The sequence below is a fragment of the Choloepus didactylus genome, chromosome 20 (assembly GCF_015220235.1).
Source record: "Choloepus didactylus isolate mChoDid1 chromosome 20, mChoDid1.pri, whole genome shotgun sequence".
NCBI lineage: Eukaryota > Metazoa > Chordata > Mammalia > Pilosa > Megalonychidae > Choloepus > Choloepus didactylus.
Genome location: NC_051326.1, coordinates 27,091,501 through 27,107,264, shown reverse-complemented (window position 1 = coordinate 27,107,264; position 15,764 = coordinate 27,091,501). Strand labels below are relative to the sequence as shown.

Genomic DNA, 15,764 nt, shown 5'->3' with positions numbered 1-15,764 from the left:
AGAATTTAGAAAATGTAGAGATTAAAAATTTAGAAAATAATTCTAAAGTAAATATATTAATTTAAGACATTTGAGTTAGCAAATAATTTTTGCAGTAGTTCTAATTCTAAGGTTTCCAGGTATATACAGACACACACATAAACAGCACAAACACACAACCAACCAAAAAACGAAAGCTTTCAAAAGGATCTCGTGTTGAGTGGATTTTAAAAAAAACAAACAAAAAAAAACCTCCACATGAAAAACATCTAAAGCCTATATTCTCAGAGCCCAGTCATGTGGAACCACCTGGAGACTTACCTCTGAACAAGCAAAATGATTCATTCAGGACAATAAAGGCAGCACTTAAGTACAGCTATCTGCTATTCTCCAGGCTTCTCTAATCAGGGGAACCTTCTAATAAGGTTCTAGTAATTACCTCAGTCATATTTAAACACCTGTATCACTCTGTTCCAAGTCTCAAGGGAAGCTAAAGGTTTGATCTATGCCTCATGTTCCAACTCCCACTCACCTGTGAAGGCACTGGAGACTGCACACAGCACAGCTTTTTGATGGCACCATAGAGATCGTCACGGGTGCCCATGATGATGCAAACAACCATCTGTATCTTCCCCTTCAGGAGATAAAACAATAAAGTACATACATCAGGCTTTGGAACTTTCTGGGAACTTTTATGGGACTCTAGTTAGGGGCAGTTTGAGACTTTGCAAAGCCACAGGATCTTTAAGATAGATAGGGAACTGAGAGTAACAGGGTGGACACTCCAACACAAAAAGTTCCTTAACTCTGAACTGGCATTTGTTTGGCTCAGGGATTTTCTGCAGGTAGGTAATATGTTATTTCATCTCAAGTTGTCTTGGCTCAGGTCACCAGAATGTTTATTATGAGTAGAGCTTAATAATAGGTGTTAAGAGGACTGAAGTCTCTTCCAGAAGGCCTAAGTAATCCAGACCAAAACAAACATCTGTGGGGTAACATATCCTTAGGAACTGTCCGGGAAGTAGGAAAATCTCAGAAGGGACATGTTGTCTGAAATTCTAAGGACCACAAATTACCTACAGCTGATCCTGATTACCTGATTTACTTAAGAAATGACCTGAGAAGAAGACTAGAAAAGGACCAGGCTTGGAAATACGCAAGGGTTACTTATTATTTGCTGCTTTTGATTACCTATAATGTTTTCTACCATTCTCTTTAATTAACTAAGCAACTTACTATATTGGGACCGCAGAGGATTAACTGAGGAAACATGAAATGAATCACAAGAGAGTCAGAGCCAAATATAGAAAGGAATGCAGCTATTGCTAAAATCTGTAAACAGTTATTCCTATTTCTCATTAGGAGAGAGAGTGATATTGCTAGCAGCTACCCTCACTGCTAAAGAAACCAATGTTGAAAACAAGATCTTTCAAAGTCTAAATAAAGAAAAGTAGCACTCCAGTGAAATGAAGTTGCCAATCCTTTATGGCAGAAACTTATATTAATATAAATGTAAGTCAATAGTATACTATTCCAAATCAAGATGAGTGATATGTTAAGACTTCTCAGAGGACATATGCTCCAACTATCATATCAAATAATTCCCAAAGCTCCACATAACCTAAGTATTCACTGTGGAAGCCTTTGGGCTGGATATTCTAAGGGGATGTGTTTTGTTCAGGTCCACACAATGATTTAATTTTTTTTTTAATTTAACATTTAAAATTAGGGAGGTGCATACACATGCAATTCAGCTTTCTGGCTTGTACTGAAAAACAAATAAGTTAAAAACAATCTGGCAATACTGGCCTTGTATCTCCAGATAGTAAGTCATAGGAATTCCCCTCTTTAATTCATTACAGGCTCCTCCTGACCTACTTCATTCAATTATATTATCTTAGTTTGTGACCCCTAACAGGAGAATAAAGCAGAATGCCCTAAAGATGATAGAAAGACCAATATGAGATAAGTTTGGTAAACATCATGAATGAAACATATCTATGTTGCAATTGTTGACTGTAGGCGCTCACAAAGAAAACATGAGAAACTGGATATTGGGGTGGGGAGGGGTTGATGTATAAAACTGGGTTATTCTTTTGAAAGCAAAGCAGAATTCACTAAGGAAGATGCCCAGGAGGAGGCCATGCTACATACAGTATGATAGGCATGGGAAGTCAGGAGAAAATTTTAAAAAGATAAGGAGAGAGAGTGGTCAAAAAAGAGAATCAGACTGTGCTAATATGGATGATATACCAACAGTGTTGAATCAAAAGGAGAACACTGTGGTGCAAAGATAACCAAAGTCTATTATTCCTCTCACCAGTACCAACTCTTCAAAAGGACTAATTACTTCCAAAAACCTTTTCCTATTCTTTTGCTCCCTCCCTAGACTTCTATTTTGTTTACAAACAGATAAAAATTGAAAGGCCTGAACCACTAAGTCGTGAGTGTTAAAAATGCTCAAATGTGTTCCCAATGGGTTATCAGGACCAAGCTGATGGGCCATATACCAAGCTCATCACCAGAGCAATTTGAATCTTGAGTCAAGCCAGACTGTGAGCACAGTACTGAACTGTGCATAATGGCACCTGGGCCAAGCAGCTGCTTCTTGAATACAATTTGTTCTGTAGATAACAAGCTAAAGTGAAGTCAGCTATTCTCTCAGCCAATTACATGAGGAAAGGAAGACTATAGTGAATGAGAGTGTCAATAAAGAATGAGAGAAGCAAAATAAACCAAAGGGCATAGAGATTACTTTCTTAGTACAATATTTCAAGCACTGAGTTAAACATAGGTTCCAGAACATCATCAACAGCAGACTGTCATTAAACCAAGGTAACTTAAAGCCAAGTATTCAAGTATTTTATGACAGGCTTCCTAGAAATTACCCAAATTAAATGAATTTATTACCTCAACTCCCAACATGGATTTAATGGTTCTGATATAAGTCTCTATTCGGTCATCCTTTAGTTCAACCCAGGCTGGTGGGCTTATTCGCATGCCAATGGGCCCAGCTATCTTCTCTAACATGTTTACCAGCTCTCGGGCCTGATCCATTGCTCGCTTTGGGTAAAACAGTGCCCAGAAATGCATGGGGACCTAGGAACAACCACAAACTATTTTTAGTACTTGTTGCAACTTGAATACTTCAAACTCACACTCATGAAGCTTTTTTCCTTGAAAATACATTACTTTTCAGTCCCTCTGCCTGAGCATTATTATCTTTTTCTTATTATCAACACAGATGTGTGTGGTGAGTAAATTGCGGCATATTCTCCCAATGGAATACTACACAGCAACGAGAATGGAAGCTTTACAAACACACTTAACAATAAGGATGAAACCCACAAACACAAGGTTCAATGAAAGAAGCTGGACATAAAAAAACATGTAATCTATAACTCCATTTATATATAAAGTACAAAAACCATTGAAACTAATCTATGCTATTAGAAGTCAGCTTGTTGGGTGGTTATGCTTGTTGTGTTGCGTGGTATTAGGTAGGTTGGTAATAGAAGCATAAAGGAGAGCTTCTGGAGTACAGGTAGAGTGCTGTTTCTTAACCCTTGGTGCTGAATACACAGATCTATTTAACTGGTGAAAATTCATGAAACTTTACACAAGTATGTTTTTTCTTTATATATATTTCAATTAAAAGTTTAAAAAACAGATGTCTGTATTATATACACAGTCATAAAGACCAGGTTGGCCAAAAATATTTAGAAATAATTATATATCATTTTGTTCTTTGATGCAAATAGCTAGTATGTTAGTTGTCTTGATGGGATCCTTTCTAATTTGACTTGATTCTTAGATAAAACCATACTCCAGGAACTCCCAGGAAAAAAAGAGGGGAAAGTGGGGAGGGGAGGAAGGAGGTAGAAAAAAGGAAGGAGAATGGTTACTAGGCTGGCAATTTATGAATTACCATAGCAACTTAACTTCCTTTTCATGGTCAGGCAAAGGGGTTACCTCTAACAACTCATCAACTTCTCTGTTTGAAGGACCCGTTTAGAAGTAATTCAGGATGGGAATTCAATTGGTACCTTCTCTCTTCAAGAGGACACTAAACCATTCCTGCTTCCTAATTTCTACACTTCCAGGGAATACTGGTCCTCTCTTTACCACTTCAAAAGATCACTTACAGTCAAGATGGACAGGTCTCTGGTTACTTCTTTAACCCAGTTTAGTTCTTGAGATGTGATAAATGAAGTATTTCTTAAGTTAATCCTTTCCATTGGCAGAACACGTCCTTCAATCTAAACAGAAAATGAAGTACTGCTAGCATCTACAAACATTTAGAGAAACCCTGATACAGTTTTCTCTCAGGACTGGTCAACTCCACCATATAGATTTACCCCTGCATGCTGGTTCAGACGTATTATGTCCCCCAAAACACCATTATCTTTGATGCAGTCTTGTGTGGGCAAAAAACATATTGGGGTTTGATTGGATTGGAGACTTGTGACAGGATGTTTCCGTGGAGAAGTGATCACTCAACTGCATACGAGATCTTTCACTGGATGGTTTCCATGGAGGTGTGGCCCTGCCCATTCAGCACGGGCTTTGATTAGTTTACCAGAGCACTATATAAGCTCATACAGAAAGAGCAAGCTTGCTACAGCCAAGAGGGACACTCTGAAGAAAGCACAGGAGCTGAGAGAGGAGTTGCAGATGAAAGATAGTTTGAAGACAGCCGCTGAAAGTAGAATCTTGCTCCGGAGAAGCTAAGACAGGACAAACACCCCCAAGAGCAACAAAGAGTGACATTTTTGAGGAACTGCAGCCTAGAGAGGAACATACTGGGAGAAAGCCATTTTGAAACCAGAACTTTGGAGCAGACACCAGCCACGTGCCTTCCCAGCTAACAGAGGTTTTCCGGACACCATGGGCCATCCTCCAGTGAGGTACCCGAATGTTGATGCGTTACCTTGGACACTTTACGGCCTTAAGACTGTAACTGTGTAACCAAATAACCCCCCTTTCAATAAAGCCAATCCATTTCTGGTGTTTTGCATTCTGCAGAATTAACAAACTAGAACTCCCTGTCATAATTTTTGAGAATGACAGGAAAACGAAACTGCTAGCACTGAAGAGTCTATGTCGATAAAAACCTGGAAATATATACAGATAAAATTTTTATGGATACTGCTCTTTCATTATTGAAGCTTCTAACCTGGCATCCCAAGGAAGGGATTAGAATAAATTGTCTCTTTAAAGCCAGTGAATGCATGCAAAACACTATAACTTCAAAGTCAACAAGAAAATAATCTTTGAAAAATATTTTAAGGGAAAAACTGAAAAGAGAAAATTAAAGGCAAAATTTCTTAATAAAGCTGAACAAAGATACTATTATAATTTATATAAGATAAAAGCTGAAAGAAAAAAGGCAAAAATATAATGAAAGAACAAATTAAAGTTAAGAATAATAAATCAATTTGATTTAAATGTCTAATAATATGAAGATAACCAAGTTGACGATCATTGGTATGACAGACTATTTTGCAATCATTAAAAATCATTTTCTAATTACATGTAACACAACACTGTTTTTAGAAAAATAAATAGCAATATGCATAATAAAAACTGAATGAACTCAAATTTAGCAGTGATTATCTTTAGAGAAGGTGCAATTATGGAGGACTTTGACTTTTTATGATGTCTACTGTTTGCTTTTTAAAAAAAAAATAACACATTTATCTATAATCAAAATTTTTAATGCTTTTAATATCATAAAAAGCTATTATAAAGAATAACAATACCAGTATTAGCAAAGGTGTAAGAAGTCAGACTATATCATCTTCTAAAAACATTGCTGAACCTATAGACTGTAATTTGTCAGCATAAAACAAAAGCATTAAAAACCTAAATAACCATTGAACTAATAATCAAACTTCCATAAATCTGATCTACAAAATAAGCAGAATCATGTACAAAGATTTACTTACAAGAGTGTTCACTACATCACTATTTATGATAGGAAAATATAATTTTTAATTCAGTAAGAATGTATAAGAATAGGAAACTGTCAAAAAAATGAAATATGCAACCATTAAAATATTTTAAAAAATAGTGACATGGAAAAATATTCAAAATATACTGAGGGAAAAAAGGAAATCACATGAATACATACTCTGTGTGCATGTGTGTACGTGGGCAAAGGAAAAAAAGGCTAGAAAGATAAACACCAAAATATTAAATACCGAAATTTTAACAGCGGTTATTTTAATGTAGCAAGATTTCAGGTGGACTTTTTTCTTTGACTTGTATTTCTACATGTTCAAATAGTATTTGATAAAATGAGACCATATTCATCATATAACTAAGTGGAAAAGAAGATGCAAAAACATACAGATAGTATACTTGCAAGTTTGTAAAAAAAAATTTATTCTCATAGAAAAAAATTAAAAAATTTTATTAGAGCAGTTGTAGGTTTACCAAAACAAAAAAACAAAAACCATACAGAAAGTAAAGTTCCCATGCATTCCTGCCCCCATACACAGTTTTCACTTTTTTTTTCTTTTTTCTCTTTATTTATTAGAGTAGTCACAGATTAACATAAAAACCATGCAAAAAGTAGAGTTCCCAAATAGCCCATAGTCACACACACAGTTTGCATTAGTGTGGTAAATGTTTTAAAACTGATGAAACAATATCCTTATATCAAGTATAGTGCATAGTTTACATTAGGATTCACTCTTTATACTGCATATTTAAATTTTTTAAAATTACTATTCTGATAGTATATACAACTTAAAATTTCCCATTTTAACCACTTTCAAGTATATAATTCAGTGCTGTTAAATATGTTCAAAATGTTGTGATAACATCACCATCATCGATTACCAAAACTTTTCCATTACCCCAAAAAGAAAACTCTGTATCAATGAAGCAGTAAATTCCCATTTCCACCTCCACCCCTGGTAACTGGTATTCTAATTTATGACTATGAATTTGCACATTCTATTTCATATCAGTGAGATCATACAATATTTGTCCTTCTGCATCTGGCTTATTTCATTCAACATGATGTCTTCAAGGTTCATCCATGGTGTAGTATGTATCAGAACTTCATTCCTTTTTATGACTGGAACAATATTCCATTGTATGTATAGACCATATTTTCTTTATCCATTCATCTATTGATGGACACCTGGGTTGCTTTCACCTTTTAGCTATTGTAAATAATGCTGCTATGAACCTTGGTGTGCAAATATTTGTTAGAGCCTCTGCTTTCAAATCTTTTGGGTATATACCTAGAAGTGGGACTGCCAGGTCATATGGTAATTCTATACTTTCTGAGGAACCACAAAACTGTTCTTCATGGTGTCTGCACCATTTTACAATCCCACTATCAATGTATGAGTGTTCTATTTCTCCACATACTCACCAGAACTTATTTTCTGTCTTTTCAACAGTAGCCACTCTGGTGGGTGTGAAGTGGTGTCTCATTGTGGTTTTTTTTTTTTTTTTAATCTTCGTTTTATTGAGATATATTCATATACCACGCAGTCATACAAAACAAATCGTACAATCGATTGTTCACAGTACCATTACATAGTTGTACATTCATCACCTAAATCAATCCCTGACACCTTCATTAGCACACACACAAAAACAACAAGAATAATAATTAAAGTGAAAAAGAGCAATTAAAGTAAAAAAGAACACTGGGTACCTTTGTCTGTTTGTTTGTTTGTTTCCTTCTCCTATTTTTCTACTCATCCATCCATAAACTAGACAAAGGGGAGTGTGGTCCTTATGGCTTTCCCAATCCCATTGTCACCCCTCATATCACTGTGGTTTTGATTTGCATTTCCCTAATAGCTAACGATGTTGAGCATCTTTTCATGTGCTTTTTGGTCATTTTTATGTCTTTTTTTTTTTTTTTGGAGAAATGTCTATTCAAGTCCTTTGCCCATTTTAAAACTGGGTTGTCATTTTGTTGTTGAGTTGTAGGATTTCTTTATATATTCTAGATATTAAGACCTTATCAGATATGTGGTTTCCAAATATTTTCCCCAATACTACAGGTTGTCTTTTTACCTTCTTGATGATGTCTTTTGACACATATCAGTTTTTAATTTTGATGAAATCCCATTTATCTATTTTTCCTTTGTACTTACATACTTTTGGTATAAAGTCAATGAAACAACTGCCTAAAAAAAGGTTCTAAAGATGCTTCCCTAGTTTTTTTCTAGGATGTTTATAAGGTTTTTGGTACATTTTGAGTTAATTTTTGTATATGATAGTGAGGTAGGGTCCACTATATGATAGTGAAGTAGGGTCCACTTTCATTCTTTTGCATGTGGATATTCAGTTTTCCCAGCACCATCTGTTGCAGAGACTATTCTTTCCCCACTGAGGGACTTGGCACCCTTATCAAATATCAGTTGGCCATACTCAACTTTGTATATTTAATTACCACTGAACTGTATATTCAAAAAGGAAAAAAAGGGAATTTTTAGGTTGTATATAAATTACACGCAGAACTGTGCAACACAATGTCAATGGTGCACTAAAGATAATAGCAGAATTATAATAATATTGTGTCATGAATCATAACAAAAGAACTACAATAATGCAAACTGTCAATGTTAGGGAAAGCTGTGTGTGTGGGGGGGGGTGTAACGGAAATCTGTACTTCCTGCATGATGTTTCTGTAAACGTACAACTGCTCTAATTAAAAAGAAAAAAAAAATTAATTGGCCATAGAAGTGAGAGTTCATAGAAAAATATCTTAGGGGAAGGAAATACACCAAAAAAATATTATCTTTTATAGCTGTTTAAAGTAAATCACTGAGATACTCTCTCTGGGTGATGTAATTACTGATGCCCTTATTTCCTTTTCTATATTTTCTAAAGTTTCCAAGTTTTCCTTATTGGAAATTGAGGCTCAGAAATGCTAAACTACTTGCTTAAAGTAACGAAGATAGCAAGGGGTAGAGCTAGGATTCAAAGCCAGATCAGCTGATAACACCAAAGCCCAAGGACTTCACTACCACCCTATAATGCCTCTCTTCTATGAATCATGCCTGCACAAAATCAAATATAGGTGACTAAGGCAAACTTCAGATTCAAAGGGCCATAAGAAAATCAGATTGTATAAGTCTGAGAATTTCTTATGCTTTTGGAAAGAATGACAGCAGTATACTTAAGAAACACAATTAATGGGAACAAAAAAGAAAAAAATTTCTGGGAACAAAAAGAAAAGGAAATGAAAGAAAGGAAAAAGACATGGAACATTAAGAATAATTTGGGGTAGAAACTAAAAATGAAGTAAATTTTTAGTTGATACTCCTTTTGATACCTATTTTACTGGAAATTAATAGACCAGATCCCTGGCAAAGACTGAGGACAAATCTGCAAGAGATATTAGCAAATTAAACAAAGGAAATTCAAATACCATGACAAGAGCAAAATAGAGTATAAAAATAAAGCAAAACAAGAGAAAGGGGTAGCAACAAACAAGATTTAACAAAGGATTAGGAATATTGAATCTTTATATAAATATATATATATTTTTAGATGCTAGGATATTAGAATAGCTATAAGGAAATAACTGAAATGGTGGAACTGTAACCTTTAACATTCTTGGAAATTTGCTCTATAGCTACTCATTAAATTGTACTTTGAAAGTTATCACCTTTCTTTATATATTCACAATAAGGAAATAACTGAAACTGTGGAACTGTAACCCATAACGTTCTTCGGAATTACCTATATAACTACTTGTTAAATCATAATTTGAAAGTTATCACCTTTCTGTATATATGTTATATTTCACAGTAAGGAAATCACTGAAATTGTGGAACTGTAGCTCATAACATTCTTTGAAATTTGTTCTCTAACTACTTGTTAAACTGTATGCTGAAAGTTATCACCTGTTCTGTATATATGTTATATTTCATATAAAAATGTATTTAAAGAAAAGAACAAAGCAAAAACTCTAAAATTAAGACAAGTTAAGAAGTTATCACATAGTATTACAAAACTCTAAAATCCTTGGCTAATTTTGTTTCCTACCCCATCACAGTTTACCTTATGCACATCTTTTTGCAGACAAAGACCCCAGCGTGCCATTTCATTGCTGGCTGTCTCATTATTTAAAATTCTCTGTAGCAAGCATTCCAAGGCCTTATGGTGCTGTTTAGGGCTCAGGTTGATCTGCTGGGTCAAATCCTAAACAGAATAAAAATGGAGATAATAAGTTATAAGTTTTATTTTCTCCAATATAAGGTTAAATAAACCCCAATGTGTCTAAAATGTTTCCATAAGACATCTCCTTCCTGTTGAAATCAACAGAAAATTTCAAATATCTTCCAGAACTTTAAGTATGTCGCATGAATGTTAATGAGATAAAAGGTTCAAAATTTAATATAAAGTTAGAGCTTACAATGTTATTGGCTCTTTTTCCCTCACCACATCCAAATATTCTCTCTTTTGTAAAGCATGTTCTCAATTTCAAATTCCTAAGATATTCTATTAGATTCTATCAGGAAGAAAGAGAGCTTGACTACACCTATTTAATATTTGGGAAAAACAGGCACCAGGCATCCAGCCAAACATCCAGCTAACAGAGTGGAAAACCATGTCCAATCTTATACTTTATGTTATACTATACTAGCCATTTGATGTCGCCCTATGACACCTTTGGTCCAGAAATTGTCACAATGTTTGGACTGTAATAGGTGCTTGCTAAATATTTACTCTTCTCAGACTAATGAATTGTACAGCAGTTGTTCCCTGTGAGGCAGTCATTAGGGCAAGTGTATATGACTATATAGATAACTCGGTGATCATAAAGTCATTAGGCAACTGGGAGTTCTAAGGGAGGAACCCTGACCTTTAGGTATTTACATTAAAAGCAGAAGTATCAAAACATAAACTAGGAAAAGGGAGGCAGCAGAGAGTAGCTCAAGTGTGGAAACCTCAGGAGCTGCCGACAGAGTGTGGAGGTTAAGCACTCGGGTTCCGGACTCACAGTGCCTGGGTGCACACTACTGTACCTATCTCTGCTTCTCAACTATTTCCTAAGGGAACTGAGCCTACACTTTATCAGTACACTCAGAGCCCCCACCAGATAAAACTTCTTCCTCTTGCCTCATCCTCTGACTTGTTGACTTTTTTGCTACATTATCTCCTCTACACTTTGAAATAAACTGAAGGCTCATGGAGATGTCAGAATAATTTAGGGCTCACAAAGAACCTCATTTATGGTCACCTAATTGGGGAGGCTAAAAGGGTCATTTGTTTCTTTTCACACCTTAGTCAGTCCCTCTACTGTTCAAACAATCTTCAAAAGGAACATGTGATATGCTTTTTCACTGTGTGTGGGAAATAGCATGGATCATGTTTTACAGAGAGGAAACCTAGAGCCTGGTAGAGTGGACCTGCCCAAGTACCAACCAAAGATAGTGTCAGAGCCAGAATCTGGCCCAGTACTAGCTCAAACTGATATCCAAAAGGCCTCCAGCTCAGAGCTGGCTGTTCTTGCAGAAAACAGCAAGGACTCCTACCTTCATGGCTCTGAAGTCCTTCTTCATTTTCTCTGGAATTCCAGTCATGAAGGAAAGCTCAGGCAGCAACAGGATTTCACCTTTCAGCAGCTTTGAAAAAAAAAGGAGAGAGGAAATCAGACTATAAAAGAGGATGCTGTTTCCCTGATCTGTACAAGACATGTCTTAGCCCAGAGCTGGTCCTACAGAGATACAACTTGCACACTAAGGAATATAAAACCCTGGATAAGTATTTCACCTTTTTTCCCTTAGTCATAACACATATGACCTATCATATTAAATAAAGAGGGAAATACTGAAACTACCAAAAAAAAAAAAAGAAAAAAAATTAGAAAATCAGAAATTTTTCTGTCCCTTTTGGGTCTCCAGACAATACTGAGACAATACATCCTATTAAGCTGTGTATCCCAATCTCCTCTTAATCCTGTTCATCTTCAGTCTTTATATTTAATAAAGAGGAGTCAGGGCGGGGCAAGATGGCAGACTGGTGAGCTGTATGTTTTAGTTACTCCTCCAGGAAAGTAGGTAAAAAGCCAGGAACTGCGTGGACTGGACACCACAGAGCAATCTGTCTTTGGGCATACTTCATACAACACTCATGAAAACGTGGAACTGCTGAGATCAGCGAAATCTGTAAGTTTTTGCGGCCAGGGGACCCGCGCCCCTCCCTGCCAGGCTCAGTCCCGGGGGAGGAGGGGCTGTCAGCTCCAGGAAGGAGAAGGGAGAATTGCAGTGGCTGCTCTTACCGGAAACTCATTCTACTGATTCAAACTCCAACCATAGATAGACTGAGGCCAGACACCAGAGACTCTGAGAGCAGCCAGCCCAGCAGAGAGGAGACAGGCATAGAAAAAAAACAACACGAAAAACTCCAAAATAAAAGCAGAGGATTTTTGGAGTTCTGGTGAACACAGAAAGGGGAAGGGCGGAGATCAGGCCTTGAGGCGCATATGCAAATCCCGAAGCAAGGCTGATCTCTCTGCCCTGGGCACCTTTCCTTAATGGCCCTGGTTGCTTTGTCTATTAGCATTTCAATAACCCATTAGATCTCTGAGGAGGGCCGTTTTTTTTTTTTTTTTTTTTTTTTAAATCCTTTTTGCTTTTTCTAAAACAATTACTCTAAGAAGCTCAATACAGAAAGCTTCAAAGAATTGAAATTTGGGCACGTCAAGTCAAGAGCAGAACTAAGAGAGCTCTGAGACAAAAGGCAATAATCCAGTGGCTGAGAAAATTCACTAAACAACACAACTTCCCAAGAAAAGGGGGGTGTCCGCTCACAGCCACCATCCTGGTGGACAGGAAACACTCCTGCCCATCGCCAGCCCCATAGCCCAGAGCTGCCCCAGACAACCCAGTGTGACGGAAGTGCTTCAAATAACAGGCACACACCACAAAACTGGGCGTGGACATTAGCCTTCCCTGCAACCTCAGCTGAATGTCCCAGAGCTGGGAAGGGGGAGCAGTGTGAATTAACAGAGCCCCATTCAGCCATCATTTGAGCAGACTGGGAGCCTCCCAACACAGCCCAGCAGCCCAGAACTGCCCTGGGGGGACGGCACTCACCTGCGACAGCACAGTCATCCCTCAACAGAGGACCCGGGGTGCACAGCCTGGAAGAGGGGCCCACTTGCAAGTCTCAGGAGCCATACGCCAATACCAAAGACTTGTGGGTCAGTGGCAGAGACAAACTGTGGCAGGACTGAACTGAAGGATTAGACTATTGCAGTAGCTTTAAAACTCTAGGATCATCAGGGAGATTTGATTGTTAGGGCCACCCCCCCTCCCCGACTGCCCAGAAACACGCCCCACATACAGGGCAGGCAACACCAACTACACACGCAAGCTTGGGACACCAATTGGGCCCCACAAGACTCACTCCCCCACTCACCAAAAAGGCTAAGCAGGGGAGATCTGGCTTGTGGAGAACAGGTGGCTCGTGGACGCCACCTGCTGGTTAGTTAGAGAAAGTGTACTCCACGAAGCTGTAGATCTGATAAATTAGAGATAAGGACTTCAACTGGTCTACAAACCCTAAAAGAACCCTATCAAGGTCAGCAAATGCCACGAGGCCAAAAACAACAGAAAATTATAAAGCATATGAAAAAACCAGACGATATGGATAACCCAAGCCCAAGCACCCAAATCAAAAGACCAGAAGAGACACACCTAGAGCAGCTACTCAAAGAACTAAAGATGAACAATGAGACCCTAGTACGGGATATGAAGGAAATCAAGAAGACCCTAGAAGAGCATAAAGAAGACATTGCAAGACTAAATAAAAAAATGGATGATCTTATGGAAATTAAAGAAACTGTTGACCAAATTAAAAAGATTCTGGACACTCATAGTACAAGACTAGAGGAAGTTGAACAACGAATCAGTGACCTGGAAGATGACAGAATGGAAAATGAAAACATAAAAGAAAGAATGGGGAAAAAAATTGAAAAACTCGAAATGGACCTCAGGGATATGATAGATAATATGAAACGTCCGAATATAAGACTCATTGGTGTCCCAGAAGGGGAAGAAAAGGGTAAAGGTCTAGGAAGAGTATTCAAAGAAATTGTTGGGGAAAACTTCCCAAATCTTCTAAACAACATAAATACACAAATCATAAATGCTCAGCGAACTCCAAATAGAATAAATCCAAAAAAACCCACTCCGAGACATATACTGATCACACTGTCAAACATAGAAGAGAAGGAGCAAGTTCTGAAAGCAGCAAGAGAAAAGCAATTCACCACATACAAAGGAAACAGCATAAGACTAAGTAGTGACTACTCAGCAGCCACCATGGAGGCGAGAAGGCAGTGGCACGATATATTTAAAATTCTGAGTGAGAGGAATTTCCAGCCAAGAATACTTTATCCAGCAAAGCTCTCCTTCAAATTTGAGGGAGAGCTTAAATTTTTCACAGACAAAGAAATGCTGAGAGAATTTGCTAACAAGAGACCTGCCCTACTGGAGATACTAAAGGGAGCCCTACAGACAGAGAAACAAAGACAGGACAGAGAGACTTGGAGAAAGGTTCAGTACTAAAGAGATTCGGTATGGGTACAATAAAGGATATTAATAGAGAGAGGGAAAAATATGGCAAACATAATCCAAAGGATAAGATGGCCGATTCAAGAAATGCCTTCACGGTTTTAACGTTGAATGTAAATGGATTAAACTCCCCAATTAAAAGATATAGATTTGCAGAATGGATCAAAAAAAATGAACCATCAATATGTTGCATACAAGAGACTCATCTTAGACACAGGGACACAAAGAAACTGAAAGTGAAAGGATGGAAAAAAATATTTCATGCAAGCTACAGCCAAAAGAAAGCAGGTGTAGCAATATTAATCTCAGATAAAATAGACTTCAAATGCAGGGATGTTTTGAGAGACAAAGAAGGCCACTACATACTAATAAAAGGGGCAATTCAGCAAGAAGAAATAACAATCGTAAATGTCTATGCACCCAATCAAGGTGCCACAAAATACATGAGAGAAACATTGGCAAAACTAAAGGAAGCAATTGATGTTTCCACAATAATTGTGGGAGACTTCAACACATCACTCTCTCCTATAGATAGATCAACCAGACAGAGGACCAATAAGGAAATTGAAACCTAAACAATCTGATAAATGAATTAGATTTAACAGACATCTACAGGACATTACATCCAAATCACCAGGATACACATACTTTTCTAGTGCTCACGGAACTTTCTCCAGAATAGATCATATGCTGGGACATAAAACAAGCCTCAATAAATTTAAAAAAGATTGAAATTATTCAAAGCACATTCTCTGACCACAATGGAATACAATTAGAAGTCAATAACCATCAGAGACTTAGAAAATTCACAAATACCTGGAGGTTAAACAACACACTCCTAAACAATCAGTGGGTTAAAGAAGAAATAGCAAGAGAAATTGCTAATATATAGAGACGAATGAAAATGAGAACACAACATACCAAAACCTATGGGATGCAGCAAAAGCAGTGCTAAGGGGGAAATTTATAGCACTAAACGCATATATTAAAAGGAAGAAAGAGCCAAAATCAAAGAACTAATGGATCAACTGAAGAAGCTAGAAAATGAACAGCAAACCAATCCTAAACCAAGTACAAGAAAAGAAATAACAAGGATTAAAGCAGAAATAAATGACATAGAGAACAAAAAAACAATAGAGAGGATAAATATCACCAAAAGTTGGTTCTTTGAGAAGATCAACAAGATTGACAAGCCCTAGATAGACTGACAAAATCAAAAAG

General features: G+C 37.1%; 1 protein-coding gene across 6 annotated transcripts in view; it reads right to left on the bottom strand.

The window, feature by feature from the left end:
* Nucleotides 1-15,764, bottom strand: part of PIWIL2 (piwi like RNA-mediated gene silencing 2) — a 186,434-nt gene that overhangs the window by 101,510 nt on the left and 69,160 nt on the right. For all 6 annotated transcript variants that reach the window (XM_037813457.1, XM_037813455.1, XM_037813456.1 and 3 more), the window contains 5 exons: nucleotides 11,499-11,588; nucleotides 10,021-10,161; nucleotides 4,125-4,238; nucleotides 2,890-3,078; nucleotides 512-613 (listed from right to left, as the gene is read on the bottom strand). In XM_037813457.1, coding sequence (XP_037669385.1) covers nucleotides 512-613; nucleotides 2,890-3,078; nucleotides 4,125-4,238; nucleotides 10,021-10,161; nucleotides 11,499-11,588 — 636 coding nt within the window. The remainder of the gene's footprint in view (nucleotides 1-511; nucleotides 614-2,889; nucleotides 3,079-4,124; nucleotides 4,239-10,020; nucleotides 10,162-11,498; nucleotides 11,589-15,764) is intronic.